Source organism: Pyxicephalus adspersus, chromosome 4, assembly GCF_032062135.1.
Source record: "Pyxicephalus adspersus chromosome 4, UCB_Pads_2.0, whole genome shotgun sequence".
Taxonomy (NCBI): domain Eukaryota; kingdom Metazoa; phylum Chordata; class Amphibia; order Anura; family Pyxicephalidae; genus Pyxicephalus; species Pyxicephalus adspersus.
In genome coordinates, this window is record NC_092861.1 from 22,144,785 (window position 1) to 22,162,042 (window position 17,258).

Consider the following 17,258-nt stretch of genomic DNA (forward strand, 5'->3'; position numbering starts at 1 on the left):
TACATAAAAACGCCAAAATGATCAAAAGTTTTATTTTTGGGGTTAGCATTTTTTAGTATAGACAATGATTAGGTATGGAGGACAACTTCCGTCACATGCAACCAATATTTAAAACAAATTATATCGTGACTATTCAACTCAAGTCCTCAAGGGCCTGTACATGAGATTTAACCAGGAAAAGGTAATTATAAATATATTCCTAATAAAAATCACAAAATTGTTTTAAAACAAGCCCCCTTGACCCCATCAGAATTAGTCCTGATTCACAACTGTTTGCCCCAACAGTTGCTGCATGTGCATTGTGCCATTGTACTGTGGGAACTCCATGTCTATACATACTGGTTATTATTATTATTATTATAATATCTCTCAGGTTCTATGGGCAATGCTACAAGAATTCCCAGGTTCTATGGGCAATGCTACAATAATTCTCAGGTTCTATGGGCAATGCTACAATAATTCTCAGGTTCTATGGGCAATAAAGCCTAGGATTCATTTGGACAAAAAAATAACATCATCTTTACATGTGTGTGCAGAATCCCAATCCCATGTGGAGAGCTCTTTCATTGCTTGGTAAATTATGTAATTAATTGAACGTCCATGTCTAATCAGATAATACTTAAAGGAAGTCTTAATAACAGTCTTAAAAGTAGAAGAGAAAAGTGTGTTTTTATGCCACCATTTATTATTCTTCACTGAAAGAGCCACCAAATGTAACCCCAATACTGCATCCAAATGGCTCAAAATACACTGTTCATGTCTATATTGAGTCATTAGATTTAGTACTGTCTATCAGACCATAGGCTAATAAAGTGGTTGTCAGAAATCACCAAATACACCTGGCATGTGACCAGTTTATGAACTCACCTTATCAAGCCCCTTAATCACTTAATTATTATTATGATTAAGACAGCCAAAGACACATTTGCAAAACATTTATGCAAGCTCTGTTACATGGTAAATTGTTTGCCACTGTTACACTGCTCTAATAGCGTATACCCCCCTTAACAACCCTAATTATCAATGATAGAGAAAGTACTGCCCAATTTTGAATCTTCTTTTGTCCTGTCTGCTCAGTTGACTAAAAAAAAAAAGCCAAGGCCCTCACGGTGCTCCCGGAACGGAGATTACACAGCCTCTCCATCAGCTACCGGTGCCAGGAAACACATCAAGACTGTTGTAGAAGGAATACTGCCTGGCTAATGGTATATTCCCTACTGCTCAGAGTAACAAAGACATATCAGGCAGTTATATTAAAGGGGAAAAAAAGATAAAGATAAAAAGATATGGACTTATTGTAAAAGTAGCAGAAGCAGAAAATTAAAGATGATCTAGTAGGGGGAACAGATATTGAAACACTTCTAACTAGGTCAGTTTTACAGTGTGCATGCATGAACTCCTTGAAGTCCTTGTGCACAAAAAGACATTTGGTATGTAAATGATCCCAATACATATGCAAATGGCCCCAAGAGATCACTTTGAGGAAATGAAGAAAAAAAAAAGTGATTGGCCTAAAGCTTTAAAAAGGAGTTTTTTTGACAAAATCTTGTGCTCAGTTTTATATTATTATCATGAAGTTCAACAAGAATTTATACAAGAAATAACTAGAAAAGTTGTAAAGAATTGTACTTGGCAAGAGGTCCGGCACTTGCTGTGGTTTTCATTGCTCCTAGTTTAGTGAAAGCCAGCAGTCTTTCTTCATATTTTAGAGGCACTGAGCCAAGACCATATCAAGCAAAAGCTTTGTATGCACACTGCAAAATCCTTGTGACTGATTCTGCAGAAAAAAAAATGATCACCACCATCATTGGTACCAACATGTTTTGTTTCTCCCATTTTCACAACTATTTGCACCCCTGGGGGTACTTCTGATAAATGAATGCACAATTTTTGCTTGTGTAATAGGGGATTCACACATACCTGCATCTTACGGTTAGGAATAAAGCTAGTGTAGAGAGTGTACTAATTCACCTCCTATTAACATCTGATGTGCTGCATACCCTTAATAATATGTAGTGACAAATAAAATGACTGAAAAGAGTAGGGTATTTTTGATGCGGCAGTTTATTAAACAACATAAATTTAGGTTTATATTAAGGTTATACAATGTTAAATCACACAGCAAGTGTATAAATTACTGACTCTTATTAAATCCCTAGGGTAACTGCCATAGGGGAGTGCAAAAAGGCAGACATTGACTCCTACATTTGGACACAGAATTAGGCGTATAGAAATTGGAGAAAAGATAGATGTTGTGTCCTCATGCGTTTCGCCTATAGAGGCTTCCTCAGAGGACTTTGGGACATCCAGCAATGACTGTATACAGATTAAATATGTATATATAAGTGTAAAACTGGCATAAAGCATAAATAAACACATAAAAAACTCAAACTTCTATAAGCCTAATTCTGCGTGCAAACGTAGGAGTCAATGTCAAGCCTTTTGCACCCCCCCCCCCCACCTAATGGCAGTTAATCTAGGGATTTAATGAGAGTTGAGAGTCCGTAATTTAACATTGTAAACCTTGGCTAAATTTATGTTGTTTAACACACTGCTGCATCAAAAAAAATACCCTACCTTTCTCAGTCTTTTCATTTGTTTCTTACAGTTAGGTCTGAAATTAAGTGATTGTATAAAAAAAGGCTTTAGTTCCTCACATTTGTATGCAATCTTATTGTTCAACCCACAGAATTAAAGCTGAAAGTCTGCCGTTCAACTGCATCTGAGTTGTTTCATTTAAAATTAATTGTGGTAATATACAGAACCAAAATTTAAACAAAAAGCTGAGCATGGAAAAAGTAATAGTTTTACCAGATCCACCGCACAAATACCAAGGATCCAAATTCTGTGTGCAATTTTAAAAAAAAGTTTGCAACTCATACCAAAAGACAGTAGTCAAACCAAGCCAAGAATCAAAAACAGTCGTTGTTTAATCTAGCTCAGTTTGAATTAGACCTTAAGGAGGGACAATCAATCAATCAGAGGTGGATTGCTGCGATTTTTTTTTCTATTTATAAAAAATTACATCATCATCCACAGCTTTAGGTCATCCTCAAAGCAAAGGATTAGCACATTTTTAAAGCACTCAAAGCCACAAAAAACTTCCCTCTTCTGACCAACTTTTTTAATTTATTTATTTTTGCATTAGTCTTCTGGTCAGCGCCTGGCTCCCCAATTCTTTCCTTTTTTAACAACAGTTAAACAGTTTGCCAATTAGTCCCAAAAAGATTGTTTCAACCTTACTCCCTAAATCCAATCACAGGAACTGATTCTGCCCTTTCTGGTAAGCTTTGCACTGTGGTTTGAGGAACTGCCACTTACAAAAGTGGTGGAGCAGGCTTAGGCTATGTACAGGCGTGCAATAATTCTAAGGACTGCACAATGCATGAAAGAGTGTTGTACATACAGCGCCTTTCTGCTCTATGGAGAGGGGAGAATGATGGAGCGGCACCCCGCTGCACTCTCTCTTCTTCACTTGTATTACGATCGTTTGTTGTCCATGGATCCACCAAGACAATTGTTCGGACGATGGAGGACGAGCACTGCACACACACAACATTCTCATCCGATATCGCCCCTAAGCCGACTATCGGATGAGAACCATTGCGCGGGTTTGCCTAGCCTTGGAATCGAAAAATAAAATAACAGATAATTTAAAACAAAGCGCTACATACCTTTTTTTTTATATAAATATAAATAAATCTTTGCCAAGCGGTAAATGTAAGGCATCATTGCTAAAGAAACACTTATGTCACTGCAACTCGTTTGTACATTCTAAATATTATTTATAAGGCGCAAAAGATATTTTCTACTTCCAATATGTTTCAGTGTCTCTGATATCACGTTGAATAATGACATGCACATTTTGTACAAGACCCTTTTGTCATCATCACCAGGCACTTCATCATAGACATGTAAGGGAGCAGGAAATGAGGTCTATATTCACCTGTGGTTAGCTGGGTTAGTTTATGATCCTCTTAACCTTTCGTATATATAAGTGAGTATGTGGTAAACCACATCACCCTCACTTCCTCAAATCACATACATTTATTGCAGAAAACCCTGCTATACAGAATGTGGAAACGGTGCTTTTGACAGGCACTTGGTGAAAATGTATGGTAGCATGTGTGGAAAAGCAACCAATATCACACAAACATTAAACATTTCATTGCTGATAGACATTAGATAACAGGAGGTAATAATAAAATAATTGGACCTGCAAAAACATTTATGATTACCACCCAACACTCCACTATAAATGCATGTTACCATATTGTTTATATAGCTATGAACCAAAAAAAGATCTATATATATCAATCCAGCCAATGGACTCAATTTTTTTATTCAGTAAATGCTTCAGTGTTTCATAACCTATAGACTATCGACATTTGTTTAGCTTTGTTTTAGCTCCTTGCCCAAGGGGAATGGCCGACATGTGTACAGAGGTCTTCTGACTATGTTCATCAAGGTGGATCAATAAATGGTTAAAGGGACCTAGTGTGTTTTTTTTCCCATGTTCAGGAACATAAAATATGCATATCAATAGTGCATATTTGCCTTTCTAGACCGCAGGTAGAGCTTCATGCTCCTTTACACTGGTTTAGGAAATAAACCTTCGACTACTTCACCTAAATAAGAAAAAAAAAATTTTTTTACAAAGCTCAGTAGCTCAACTTTTATTTTGCATGCACAGAACTGACAGTGCACCACTTGACCATCCTTGACCATATGATCCAGCTACACTCATAGAGGTCATGTGGAGTTTTAATCAGAAAGTGACGACTGAAAACAAACAGCATCTGCTTTAATTGGTCCCTCTAGGGCATATCAAGAGGAACCTAAGTCCCACTTTGAACACTGGCGATTCAGCCAGTTGGTTATTGCAGAAAGGGGCAGGTGATGTCTCTTCTGCAATACCTGTTCGTACCCGTCTGATCACCACCCAGTTGATAAATTTTGCTGAACTGCGAATGCCAGAAGTCTTGTGTGCCTGTGCCGGAGTTATGGCACCCTGAGCCAGTCAATCAAATGGCTGAAGATATGGCGGCACCCTGTGATGGACTGGGGATCGGCAAGTATTGTGGGTTTAGTTCCACTTTAAAAAGACTGCCTAACCTTGTAAAAGTTTACTTTACTTTACATACCAGTAATTAACTTCCAATTTTAAACAATCCTTCACTTCTTACAGTAGAAGAGATGTCTTCTTGGCGTACATACATGCCAAATGCTCTTTCATACTATTGAAATGTGTAATATAATTACTACTTTCTCATACTGCTTTTCATTACAGGGTGTCTGTTCCTGCTGGTAATTTGTATGATGCAAATAGATGTTTTTATATGAAAAGGCTCTTCATAAATATTCAAAAAGAAAGAAAGAAAAATAATACATAGAAAATTAAATCCCTGGCTAAATGCCTTCTTTGATTTATTCAGTACTTCATTATACGCATTCAGCATCGTGATTTGAAAAAAAACAAACATATCAGCTGTATAAAGGGACAACCTGCAGGTGTAGACCCCTTAGCTCTCCGTATCCATGCATGAAGCTGCAGATTTCAAGTGACCATATGTTCAAAGGGTCACATTAAATAGATCTTTCTACATGAGGGCTTCTAGTACGGGCTGCACGAGGCCAGGTGCACACCAGCTCAGACAGCAATGCCAACCAGATTAATGGGTGCTGCGGAGTTGGCACTTTTCAGCTGACACATACGGCTATTTTGAGCTAGTTTGCTGAACTTGTCTGTAATTTGTCTTTGCTTTCAGCCACTAAAATACAGTTTCGTAAGTCTAGGACATACTGTCGTGGTCAAAAGTTTCAGGTGAATATTTTTGTTACACATTTCTTACCAACATTCTGTACAGTTGGAAGTGTAACCAGACTATAGTATAAAAGTGGTAAGTTTCAGCCTCTCTAGAAGACTTACACAATTACTGTAGAAGTTGGGTGCTCTCATTTTTCAGAACATTTATGGGTTTCTTCCTATGAAGGTCACCCATAAAAGCCAGAACCCTCATCATATCTCACACCCACGTCAGAGTTTCCATTGGTGAACATACAGACTGTTACCGTCTGTAGCTTTTTGCCAGCAGCCTTCATACACCACCAGCCTCTTACTAATACAAAACGCTGTCCACTATTTCAATCAGGCTTCTCCTTTCCACTGTCTGCAGTTATGTAGATTGATCTTGTGCTGGATGCTGAAGAACACGGAGCTCAGCGCTAATTTCTGCTGCCATTCTGCACTATTGTACTATGGGTGGCTCCAATGATAACCAGAAAGAAGATGAGGGGGTGGGGGTTCTTGGACCATAAAAAAAACTTACAACTAACACAAGCTCAGGGGTCAACAGATAGCTTCCATTAGTATATAATCAGACATGTGCTTCATTTTACCTATTTAAAGTGGAACTTTAGTGCAAGCAGGCAGGTTGTTTATTGCAGAATGGTCGGGCGATGTTCCTTCTCCAATAAAACATTATCTTCCTGCTTGCAATCTTTTTGCAAAGGACACTGAGCTCATGTGCAGTTCAGAGTACGCTACCGGGTATCCCTGCTAACCCTAGGTTCTGGTGTCTGGGAGTTCCAGTACTTCATTCTGGCCTGGCCAATGAAGATGGCTGAAGACCTGGACCCAAAAAAGGACCCCAGGTAGAGAGATAAGCAGTGAGTGCAAAAAATAAATTGCAAAAGGCAGGTACATTTATTTTATTGCAAAAAAGACATCACCTGTGGTTTCATTTTACCTTTTGTTTAGCTTTTAAAGTTTATATGTATTGGTGTGGTAATGAAAACAGAACAAAAAACACCAAGTCCACTGAAAACAGCAAAATCTCATTCTCCAAAATTCTAAATATTTCCTATGCAGGATAATGTTGATTTCACTGTATATTACAGGATTTATCCTAATCACAGTAAACTATAAATTGATTTGATAATTTCTGCCTTGCCTTCTATACAACATTTCATTGCAGTTATACAGCGGACATTTTTATGTAAAACGATTAGCAAATGTATTTTTTACTGCTGCATGAAAGATCTGCATTATCCGTTGAAGCATGACCAATCCTAACGTCTGACTCAACAGAGTAGAATTTGGGGGAGAAAAAGTAAATATTTCATGTGTATGGTTGAAAACAATAGATGAACATATGAACAGAACTTCAGTGCAGAATGGATTGAAAATGGTGACAAACACAAATCTTACAGTCTACTAGGTGTTTGAAACCTCCCGGGGACCTGACACCAAGATGTGTGAAATGCTAAGTGCGTCAAAAGCTCATTTCCTAAAAATATCAACAGTTACTGTGAAGAAAAAGTAGGCAGGTGGGAATGGAACACGTACCGAGACCAGATGCGTTAATAGCTTTTACTGACTTCTTCATCTTGTAGAGAACTGTACGATCGACATCGAGGGCCTGTGACAAAAAGAAAAGTCGAATTATTAGCCCCCACAGGGCACATTAAACGTTCAATACATTTTAAAGACAAACAAGTTATTTATAAAATCACAGTTTTTCGTTTGTATTTTTAAAGCCTACATACCCAGACAGAACCTTTAAAATGTTGTGCTATATTAGTATATGCTAAACAGCCCTCCTATTGTGTGCCACTTCCACCACCTCCTAGATTGTAAGCTCTTCGGGGCAGGGTCCTCTCCGCCTCCTGTGTCACTGTCTCTCTCGGTCATTTGTAACCCCTACTTATTATACAGTGCTACATAAATCCTGTCCAGTGATTAACTCTATTTTCCTTTTTTAATTAAACAATTATTAATGGCTATTTTAGATTTTATTCTGTGTTCACAATTACTTCTTGGTAGAATAGATTACTGGTTATATCTTCTCCTTCTATCAGGTAAGGCCATTTATCAGGAAGTAAGAATAGTGAAGTTCATGAACACCACTAACAAGAAGTTAGGAAGTCAATGCAAAATAGTTCTTCATGGTAATGTGCATTAAACAGGTTCATCGCTGCACAGACCTTGGAGTTGCTAAAAACAAGTTATATACAATTTAACTAGTTGAAAATTATTTGACCATTTGAAAAGAAAGGGCGGTCATAACCCCATGTGCTGTAATGTAAAACCAAGGATTATAATAGCTGGGAATCCTCCATCACACATATGTCTTCCTGGAGTTTGGAACCCTCTTGATAAGAAGCATTCAAATCAATGCTAGGGGTCAGTTTACCATTGTTCTAGTAATTCATATAAAATTTGATACAAGAGGACTCACAAATGCTTACTGAAGTACATTGTGGGGTCCTTACCAAGGGCTGTTTTGATTTTTAAATAAAATGTAAAGTACAGTGTAAATTGTTAACACATACAGAATATATATATGGAAATAAAATACATATTAAACGTGTAAAGTTTGTGCACAGCTCAGTAAATAATCCCAGTACAGCTAGTTGCAGAAAACAAATTATTGCCATGTGCAAGCACGGGAGCTACGTCATTCCAGACTGACCAGTCCAAACAACCAATGATTCTGAACCTGTTAGAGGACAGGGATATGATGTTGTCAAAAAAACTAAAGTAAGCAAATCATTTATAAATAGGAAGGTTTTTCGGGACTTAGATAAACCCTAAAATAATTGCAATTAAATTGCAGAAGTATTGTGTATCCAACAGATGCCAGGTTATAAGGCCTTATTTCATTAAAGAAGTTTCCTGTTCTACTTCAATAGTGGCTGCTTGTCATGCCAAAAAAACTACAAATGTCCCCAAGGACAAGTCCTCCATTAACAAATCTATCCAACAAAAAAATCACAACAAATGTAAAATACAAAAAGATGAAGAAACAAATCAAAAGCTTTCTTTCATTCCAAAAAATATATATTACTTGCTGGAAGTCTACATCTATCATGGTTTCCTACACTGCTGTCACCCTTACTACTCCAAGGACAAATAGCTCTTTTACAGTTGCTACCTTATCCATAATATTAAATGGATAAATAATCCAACAGAAACAAAGCAAATATACAAACTTAAGACTCACAAGAGATAAACTTAACCCAAATCCCTAATAGGAAGAGGGGGGGAGAACACATTAACGTTTTAGTTCCCCGAAAGTAATATATTTGACCGAAGGAGGCAACCAGTCAGAAATGCTGTGGTCAGCAGTGTAATTATAGACTAAACAGAATTTAGCACAGAAAGATAATCAATAAGACACTTTCAATTAGCTCTGTGGTAGGAAACCAGTTAGGGGAGATATTTATTTACAGCGGAATTCCTGTGAATATTGAAAGCCATTTCACAAATTTACTGTACAAATTTGACCTGAAAAATCCTACTTTATATAAACACATTAAAATGACACTTTATGGCAATTAAATCATCAATAAAAAGGGTCTTTCTACCCAAATCTGTACCATGTTGTTGGTAAATTGTAGTTGAATCAGTCACTGGCTTTTTATACACTTTGTGAACATCGCACAAGAAAATTTTTATTAGGGGTCGGAAATAAAAATACAATTTTAGGCAGTTAAAAGGAAATGTTGCATTTTAATAGTTTCTATTTTCCTTTTGATCCAGTAAGGTGTTGGAATTTGCACACAGTGAGGAACGGGTTTCTTATTGCATGACTCAGCCCAAGGTTTCATTCATAAGTTGACCACCACCAAGTTCTTCCAGGAACCCATAAGGAGTCTATAACATTGACCATGCTGGCCATATTTGCAGAGCCAACTTAGCAGTTCACCACATACAATATCGTAATGGCATTTCAGAAGAATGAAAAAATTCTGAACACTCTACAAAAAAATCTTTGTCATCCCGACAATGTTAGCAAGTGTCCAGGGATGGGCAGCAGATGCAGATATGAAATACACAAGCCACAGACAAAACGGGAAAAAATCTTACAAAGAGAAAAGAGTATATGGGGTAAAAAGGCCTGTGGGACCTGGGTGTACAAATAATGGTTGTATTGCATCCAAAGTACGGAAAAATACATTTACTACAAGAGACAAGTTTTGTCTCTCCAATAAACAATTAGGTGAACAAGAATGTCTGCTGGGATGAAACCGGAACATTTGCATTTTCAAAAGAGGTTTTATGGCTTAATAAGACCAAAAAGCAGACTTTAATATGGACAAGGAGGCAAAAACTGCAGTGTGCTAAAGTTTCCTTCTTGCTTAACAGATGAGGATTACAAAGATTGATGGACATATCATGGAGGATTTTATTACAAGTATTATACTAAAATAGTTATCATTTGTAATTCATTGGTTACGATTTGCGATCTGTTAAAAGTGATTGGAAATACCATAAAATACCAAGTCTACAGTTCAAAGACCCAACTGTACCAGAGCTATAGGACCAAGCTGTGCCTAAAGGTAGAACAATGAACACTACATGGCTTTGGGGGTCACCTGGAGGACTGCCTGCTAATCAGACTAGACAATGATGCTAGGTGTCTATATAAAAAAAAAAAAGGGTGCAGACAGGTCTCCATTGTGCAGTACCAGGCACAACCTAACTGCAAATGAATAACTTGGAGAAAAAACATTTCCTGCCATATGTTGAATACTTACAATTCTGCCTATTTTATGACACTATTTAATCTCTACTTTTACTGCAACTTCAGAGGGAAAAGTAGATAGCAGGCATATGGGAAGTGTTACAGAGGTTGACGAGAACTCCACATTAAAAAAATATTCCTATTGCAAACAACTTGAATAGTGGTATTGCTTTAACATCTTCAGAACAGGATTTTCCTTAACTGTGCTGAGCAAAAATGTAGGATTTTTTTTAACCACTGACAAGTATATAGATAACTATCCTCAATACTTCAATGTTTCTTTTAAGGTGAAGTCCCTTCCCTTCTGTCTTGAGAGTCCAGGCAAAATGGGCGCGCAGAGACTCCTAGGATACCCATGTCACGCATCCCAGGAGGCTCTTGGCTGCTCCTTCAAGAGCATTTTCCTACGTTGAGGGGAAAGAGTGCTAATCTCATTCATGGAGCGTTAGATCAGCATCTTTTCTTCCCCCTTTACAGCAGGCTACGCCACCTGATCTCCCGCCTGCGCAGTGCAAGATTAGGTGACAAGGCCAAAACAAGGAAGAAGACTGTCCAAGATGGCAGTGCTTGGCGTACCGAGACGAACAAGGATTCCAGTACGGGACCAGATCAAAGACATCTCCAGCGGGATACAGTAATCTAGGGAATTAAAGGCCCGTGAGATTTATTTAAATTTAGTTCTGCTTTAAGAAGAAATACGGAAATTTGAAATCACATACATTGGACCTGATTTATTAAAGCTCTACACGACTGGAGAAAACAGGCTACCATATGAGAACCTGAGTGATCCAGCAAACATGTAACGGATCTGAAAACATTTGACATTTATTACCACATTTTTTTAAAGAGAATATATGCCGGGTTTGCTGGGTCACCCAAATTCTGTGATAATAGTCTATCTGCCACCCATACTGATAGAAAAACCGAGAACCTGTTCTTAAGTAGCCTAAAACATTTGTCAATGCTGGTGGTTAATCTTGCCAGTAGGACCTCTTCTTCCAACTGCAGCAAAACCATTGAAATATTGTTACTATTGCTGCAGCTATAGCTGCTTTGATGTTAACATCCTTGGTAGCCCCATCAATAAATACCCATATACCCCTGTTCCAATTACAATGTTCTTTCTACCCATGTTGAGAGACCATTCAGTCCTCTGTGTTGCTATGCTTCTTTTAAACTCTGAAGCAGGAAAATTGATAAACGTTTTGAAATGTAGCCTATTTTTTTGCCTATTTCTTTTTAGCTCCTATTGGGCTTTAAGACATATATCATACCTTGCATTGAAAATATGTGCTTATCATTTACCGGGGCGGTGGGCGGGGGGGTGGTGGGGTTGGGGAATAGTGATTACTTGTGATTACTACTAATGCATCTATTAATGCCGTCCCCAAACTAGAACCACAATGTATTTCTGTGGTATGTAAAATTGGCATTTATGTCATTCATTCTGAATAACAGGCTTTCCTCAGGTATGGGCAGACCCTCCAGGAAGAGTTGGACTATATCAGTTAGGTTTATAGCAAGAGGGTTGTCATAGCGGAAAACAAATATTTAAAAGTCAACACTATTTTATGTCATGAAGGAACATGAACAGACTAAAATTAACTCAATCGAAATGTATTAACAGGAAAGCAAGAATCGCACTGTTGATTGCTTAGGTCGGGCAAATATTTGTAAAGGAAAAAGCTGCCGTTTACCAGCAGATGGCTGGAAATGTGGATAAGAACCAACAGAATAGAAGCGTGGTTTCACAGTCTTCAATAAATGTAAAGTAATCTTATTAGCAAAGGAATAAGCAGTAAAGATTCAGCTGACTAAAGATACAGGATTTGTCATTTATACAGTAAAGGACAATCCGACATGGTTTAGCAGGCATTTACTACCTGTGACCAAAACCAAAGCGTGGTAAAAAAAAAAAATGGTTTGCTCATCCTAGTTGTCGCTGAAATCCACCACAATCATTTTCCCCAGAATAGACTCACAAACAACTGCTGTATGTGCACAGTACCAGAATAAGGAGCAATTGTCAAATATCTGAATAAGTCTAAAGCTACATACACACGTAAGACTTTTGTCTTTGGAAAGATCTTTCATGATCGTTTCCAATGACAAAAAACTGAAAGATTCATGAATGAGTGCTGTACATACAGTGGCCCTGATTTATTAAAGCTCTCCAAGGCTGGAGAGAATACACTTTCACCAGTGAAGCTGGGTGATCCAGCAAACCTGGAATGGATTTCTTCAATGTCATTTGCTATTTGCTAGCAAATGCTTTGAATCCTGAACCAGATCCATCCCAGGTTTGTTGATAACCCAGCTTCACAGGTGAAAGTGTATTCTCTCCAGCCTTGGAGAGCTTTAATAAATTGGGGCCAGTGCCTTTCTGCTTGATGGAGAGGGGAAAAAAAACGAGTGAACGGCAACCCGCTGCGATTTCTCTTCTTAACTTGCATGGCGGATCTGCATACGATGTCAGACGAGCACTGTACACACATCAGATTCTTGTCCAATACTAGCCCAAGCGTGTGTACGTAGCCTACCTTCCTTGTACGTATGTTGTTGACCTTAAGATGCTAAAATCCTAAAAACGAACCTGCTGCCATAGTAAACGGCACAGTAGAACGCAACTTACCATGAAGAACATACTGCATGTTGCAGTGTGCTTTGCAAAACCAATTATGAAACATGAACTGCCCTAACGCAACATGTGTGAAAGGGCTCCAAAATTAACATTAACATAACATTTGGTACTTAATTAGCCACTAGAAGCAGATCAGTTAAAATTCTCCTGGCAGCCCAACAGAACAAACAGGCATAGGTTTTTTTTTTTTCTATAAATGTAAAGTTTAGAACACCCAACTATTTCATAATAGACCATAAAGTAGGGATGTCTACAAACTTATCTAAACCATCATAGGGGAATAAAACCTTTTCCTCAATTTGCGTTCTTACCCCAACATGTGTGGCCCCTACTGGGTACCCTGTTAAACAAAATACAAACTACATGCTGCCCTATTTCAGATATATATCAAATATATCAGCTTCCAGTACTGTTTTGTAACATTTTAGGACTTGATGTGATGGGTTAAAAAAGCAGCCACACAAGATCCAGTTTCCAGGTCCTGTTCAGACACCTAAAGAGCAGATTGTGTCCTTTTCATTTGTCACAGAAAATACAGGTAAAGTGAAATTACCAGTTTTTACTTCCCCGAGGCAATAAAAGTGGGTGTGCAAGTGAAAAAGGAAACCTCAATACCAGGAATTTAAAGATTCTAAGAACAGCCAACAAGAATGTAAAAAAAAAAAAAAACAGCAAAAGATCAATGGGCCTGCATATTGCCGCCACTGTGTGTAAACAACCGGTGTACAGGGGGACACAACTATTTCTACATAAACGGAGACTTGATTCATCTTTTCTTGTCAACTATGTTTTTTTATACCGAAAAAAGACTTTACTATATTGATATAGAGGTAGGTACTGGTATATCACTATGTGTTCCGAAAAACTGCTGAGACAGCATTAGCCATTTTTCATCAAACCTGAGAAGGATTTAGGTCCTAGTAACACCCTTTTAGCTGGGTGCAGCACCCAGCACTTTTCAGTAACAAGCTGGCTGTTTTTTTGGGCGATTACTGACATATTGGGTCCTAATACAACAGCTGTAACTCACCGTAAAATTTCTTCCCACCAAGCTTATAAAAAAAAAATTCTGGGTTGGAGACTGCATTTGCAATACAGTTACGCAACTTATTGTATCTGTGTAAAGCACAGACATTTATTGGGATCGACACAGAAAAGCACCTTCAAAATATATATGTGTTGCAACCCACCACAGTGTATTGGTATGTGCGTTGAATAGTGGAAAAAAAATGTAGAAACCCCTTTAAAAGTGTTTATAGGCATAATTAAGAACATTCATTTCCAAATGGCTGGCTAGCACACTTTGCCAATGCACAGAATTGTGTATTGCATGACCTGCCATGTGATGGGCTCCTACAGACTTTCAGTTTTTGAAGTTACCAAAAGTGACATTACCAAAAATACCATAAAGCATGAAAACAGACTGCAGGTTAAGAACAAACATGGCTGACCCCAAGTGCAACAAATATAACAAACTACACACTCCAGCCACCAGCAACACATTTTTTTTTATAATACCAATAGTTTGCAATATGTATAACACATGAACGTAATCTGCAATACGACACAGGTGAGTGTGCACTTTTTTCACTTTTTTTCTTTTACTGCCCACGAATATATATTTATGTCACATGGTCCCCCAAAACAGCTACTGTAAGCCAACTGGAGCAAAAACTATATATGGTGCAGGTTAGGACTTACTACCACAAAACCCTTAGAATGTCCCTTGTATGACCCTGAGAAGTGTTCTTGCCTAGTTGGCAGGCAGTAATTATCAGACATATACCAAAGCCACAAAGCAGAAGCCCGTGTTTATATACACATGTGGAACGCTGCTTGGGATTACACCAATCACATTTCCATTTCCAGAGCTGAGCAAGACACAACCATTCATCTGTGTTACTTTTGAATGAGGAATGTTTAGGGAAACTATGTTTTGCTATTGCAGCAAGTGTCTTGTTTTAAAGATGGTCAATAACAAGAAAACCAAAAATGCTGCCTGGTTCCCGATAATCTAACAAATCAAGCAAAATGGATATAAATGCCATTTGGTAATAATTTTCAACTACAGTGTATTGGAAAGACATTACAAAATAGAAAGAACCTTTCAGGACTGCCCTTACACAACACAGATGGGGAAAGAACAACTCCAGGCCTCGAATGAGAAATGAGCACCTTGATTGGGCTGGGTAACCACTTCTCTTCAAAGATGTATTTGGAAATATGCCCAGAATGGCAAACGGAAGGCAAAGGACCAGTGGGCAGTATTGTCTCTGGTTTCCCTGCAACTCATCTCTGTCCCAACACTACCGTGCCGTAAAGAAGGCCATTTTGGTAGAGGAGCAGATCGCATAGCAGATCTCCCCTTCTAGTTGGTGTACTGCTGATTAAGAGGTAGTAAGAAAGGTGAAGGAAAAACAGATCCAAAGAATGGATAAAGCAAAAACAGGTAAACCATTTCCACTGCTGGTCCTCCGATACCACTTTCTCTCCAGCAAGGCTGGTGTAATAATAGTGACCAAATGTAACTAGCAACCAAGGAGAGCTGTGCCTTCAATCTCGTACTGCAGATATATAGCTAGGAGGCTCAATGCACATGAGTGCTTTAGTAGAGGATCAACAGTCTGTTATATTTACTTTAAAGCGTACTTAAACTCAGAAATTTAACTTTACATAAAAGGGTAGACAACCCTTTTATGTTAAGTAAAAATTCGGTTTTGTTTTTTTTTTTTTAATTTTTTTTTTAAAAGAGTGCAGCACTGCTGCCAAATTCTTGATCGCCTAGACGATCAAGAATGAATGGGAGTGCAAAGCCTCCCCGGATATCTACGTCAGGCATCCCAGGAGGCTCTTGGGTGCTCCTTTCTGCACAGAAGGAGCCTTTTTGTGGGGGAAAAAAATTTGCCCATGCGCAGTGGGATTGGCAAGTTTTTTTCCCAACCTACGTCACCCGATCTCGCACTTGGGTCGGGTAACGTAGGGAGAAGAACCCAGAAGAGAAGATGGTGGCGCCCAGCACTCCGGCACGCGGACAGACGCGGGGACGATACAGGACCTGATGGAAGTGACCTCCAGATGGATTGGACTGCCCCGGGGGATTGAAGGCAAGTGGATTTTTTTTGTTTTAGCTACTTTTGGGTTTAGTTCCTCTTAAATACCCAATGATATTTTGTGCTTTTAGAACAGCATCCAGCTTTTTCTTAAAGCAAATCTATAGTAGTTGCAGATTCCACATTTTCAGAGACCTTACAGTAAAGAAAGCCTTCCTTACCTGGAGATTAAATGTTTTTCCTCCAGAAGCAAGGAGTGCCCTCTTGTCCCTTGTAATGATCATGGGGTGAATAATTGGGAAGAGAGAGTTCTTCATATGGACCATTTATATATTTATACACCGTGATTATTGTGGGTAGTCCGACAATGCTTTGCAGTCCTGAAATGTTACCATACTCTCACAGCATTTTGTAAAACAGTAATCCAAAGCCCATTTCCTTTCCCATAGCCCCATCCAATTTTTCTCTGAGATACAGACAGCAGGAGGACTTTGCAGCTTGACATGAAGCTTGCCAGGTCATATATAAGTCCTAAATGATCATCAACTAATATTATTGAATAGTATTTATATAGTACCATATTACGCAGCACTGTACATTAAATAGGGGTTGCAAATGAGAGACACAGACAGTGACACAGGAGGCGGAGAGGACCCTGTTTGAAAGAGCTCACAATCTAATATTGTCAAAGTCAAAAGGATCAAGTGATAAAGGACCTAAGCTATGTAGACACATCGTATAATCGAGGGACGGTTGTGCTCATCCCAAGCGGCAATTACCTGACTCGCATTCAGCAATCTCCTGGTGGTAGACTAATAAACGCTTGCTCAGGAATGAACACTGTGCATTTCTAAAGAAGAGAGAACAGTGGGGTGCCACATGCTCGTCCTTCTCTCTCCCTTCTACATAGATCAGAACTTTCATCTGTCACTAAAATGGATTCTTAAACATAATTTCCAGAAATATTCATGTGAGGGCCACAGGGCTTTAAATTTGGGGCTTACAGGTCTATCTATGGAACACAAAAACATCCACATA

General features: G+C 38.5%; 2 protein-coding genes across 4 annotated transcripts in view; one reads left to right on the forward strand and one right to left on the reverse strand.

The window, feature by feature from the left end:
• Window positions 1-17,258, forward strand: part of ITGB1BP1 (integrin subunit beta 1 binding protein 1) — a 488,766-nt gene that overhangs the window by 101,823 nt on the left and 369,685 nt on the right. The gene's annotated exons all lie outside the window — the stretch shown is intronic.
• Window positions 1-17,258, reverse strand: part of ASAP2 (ArfGAP with SH3 domain, ankyrin repeat and PH domain 2) — a 135,510-nt gene that overhangs the window by 90,393 nt on the left and 27,859 nt on the right. For all 3 annotated transcript variants that reach the window (XM_072407555.1, XM_072407556.1, XM_072407554.1), the window contains exon 2: window positions 7,349-7,421. In XM_072407555.1, the coding sequence (XP_072263656.1) occupies window positions 7,349-7,421 (73 nt within the window). The remainder of the gene's footprint in view (window positions 1-7,348; window positions 7,422-17,258) is intronic.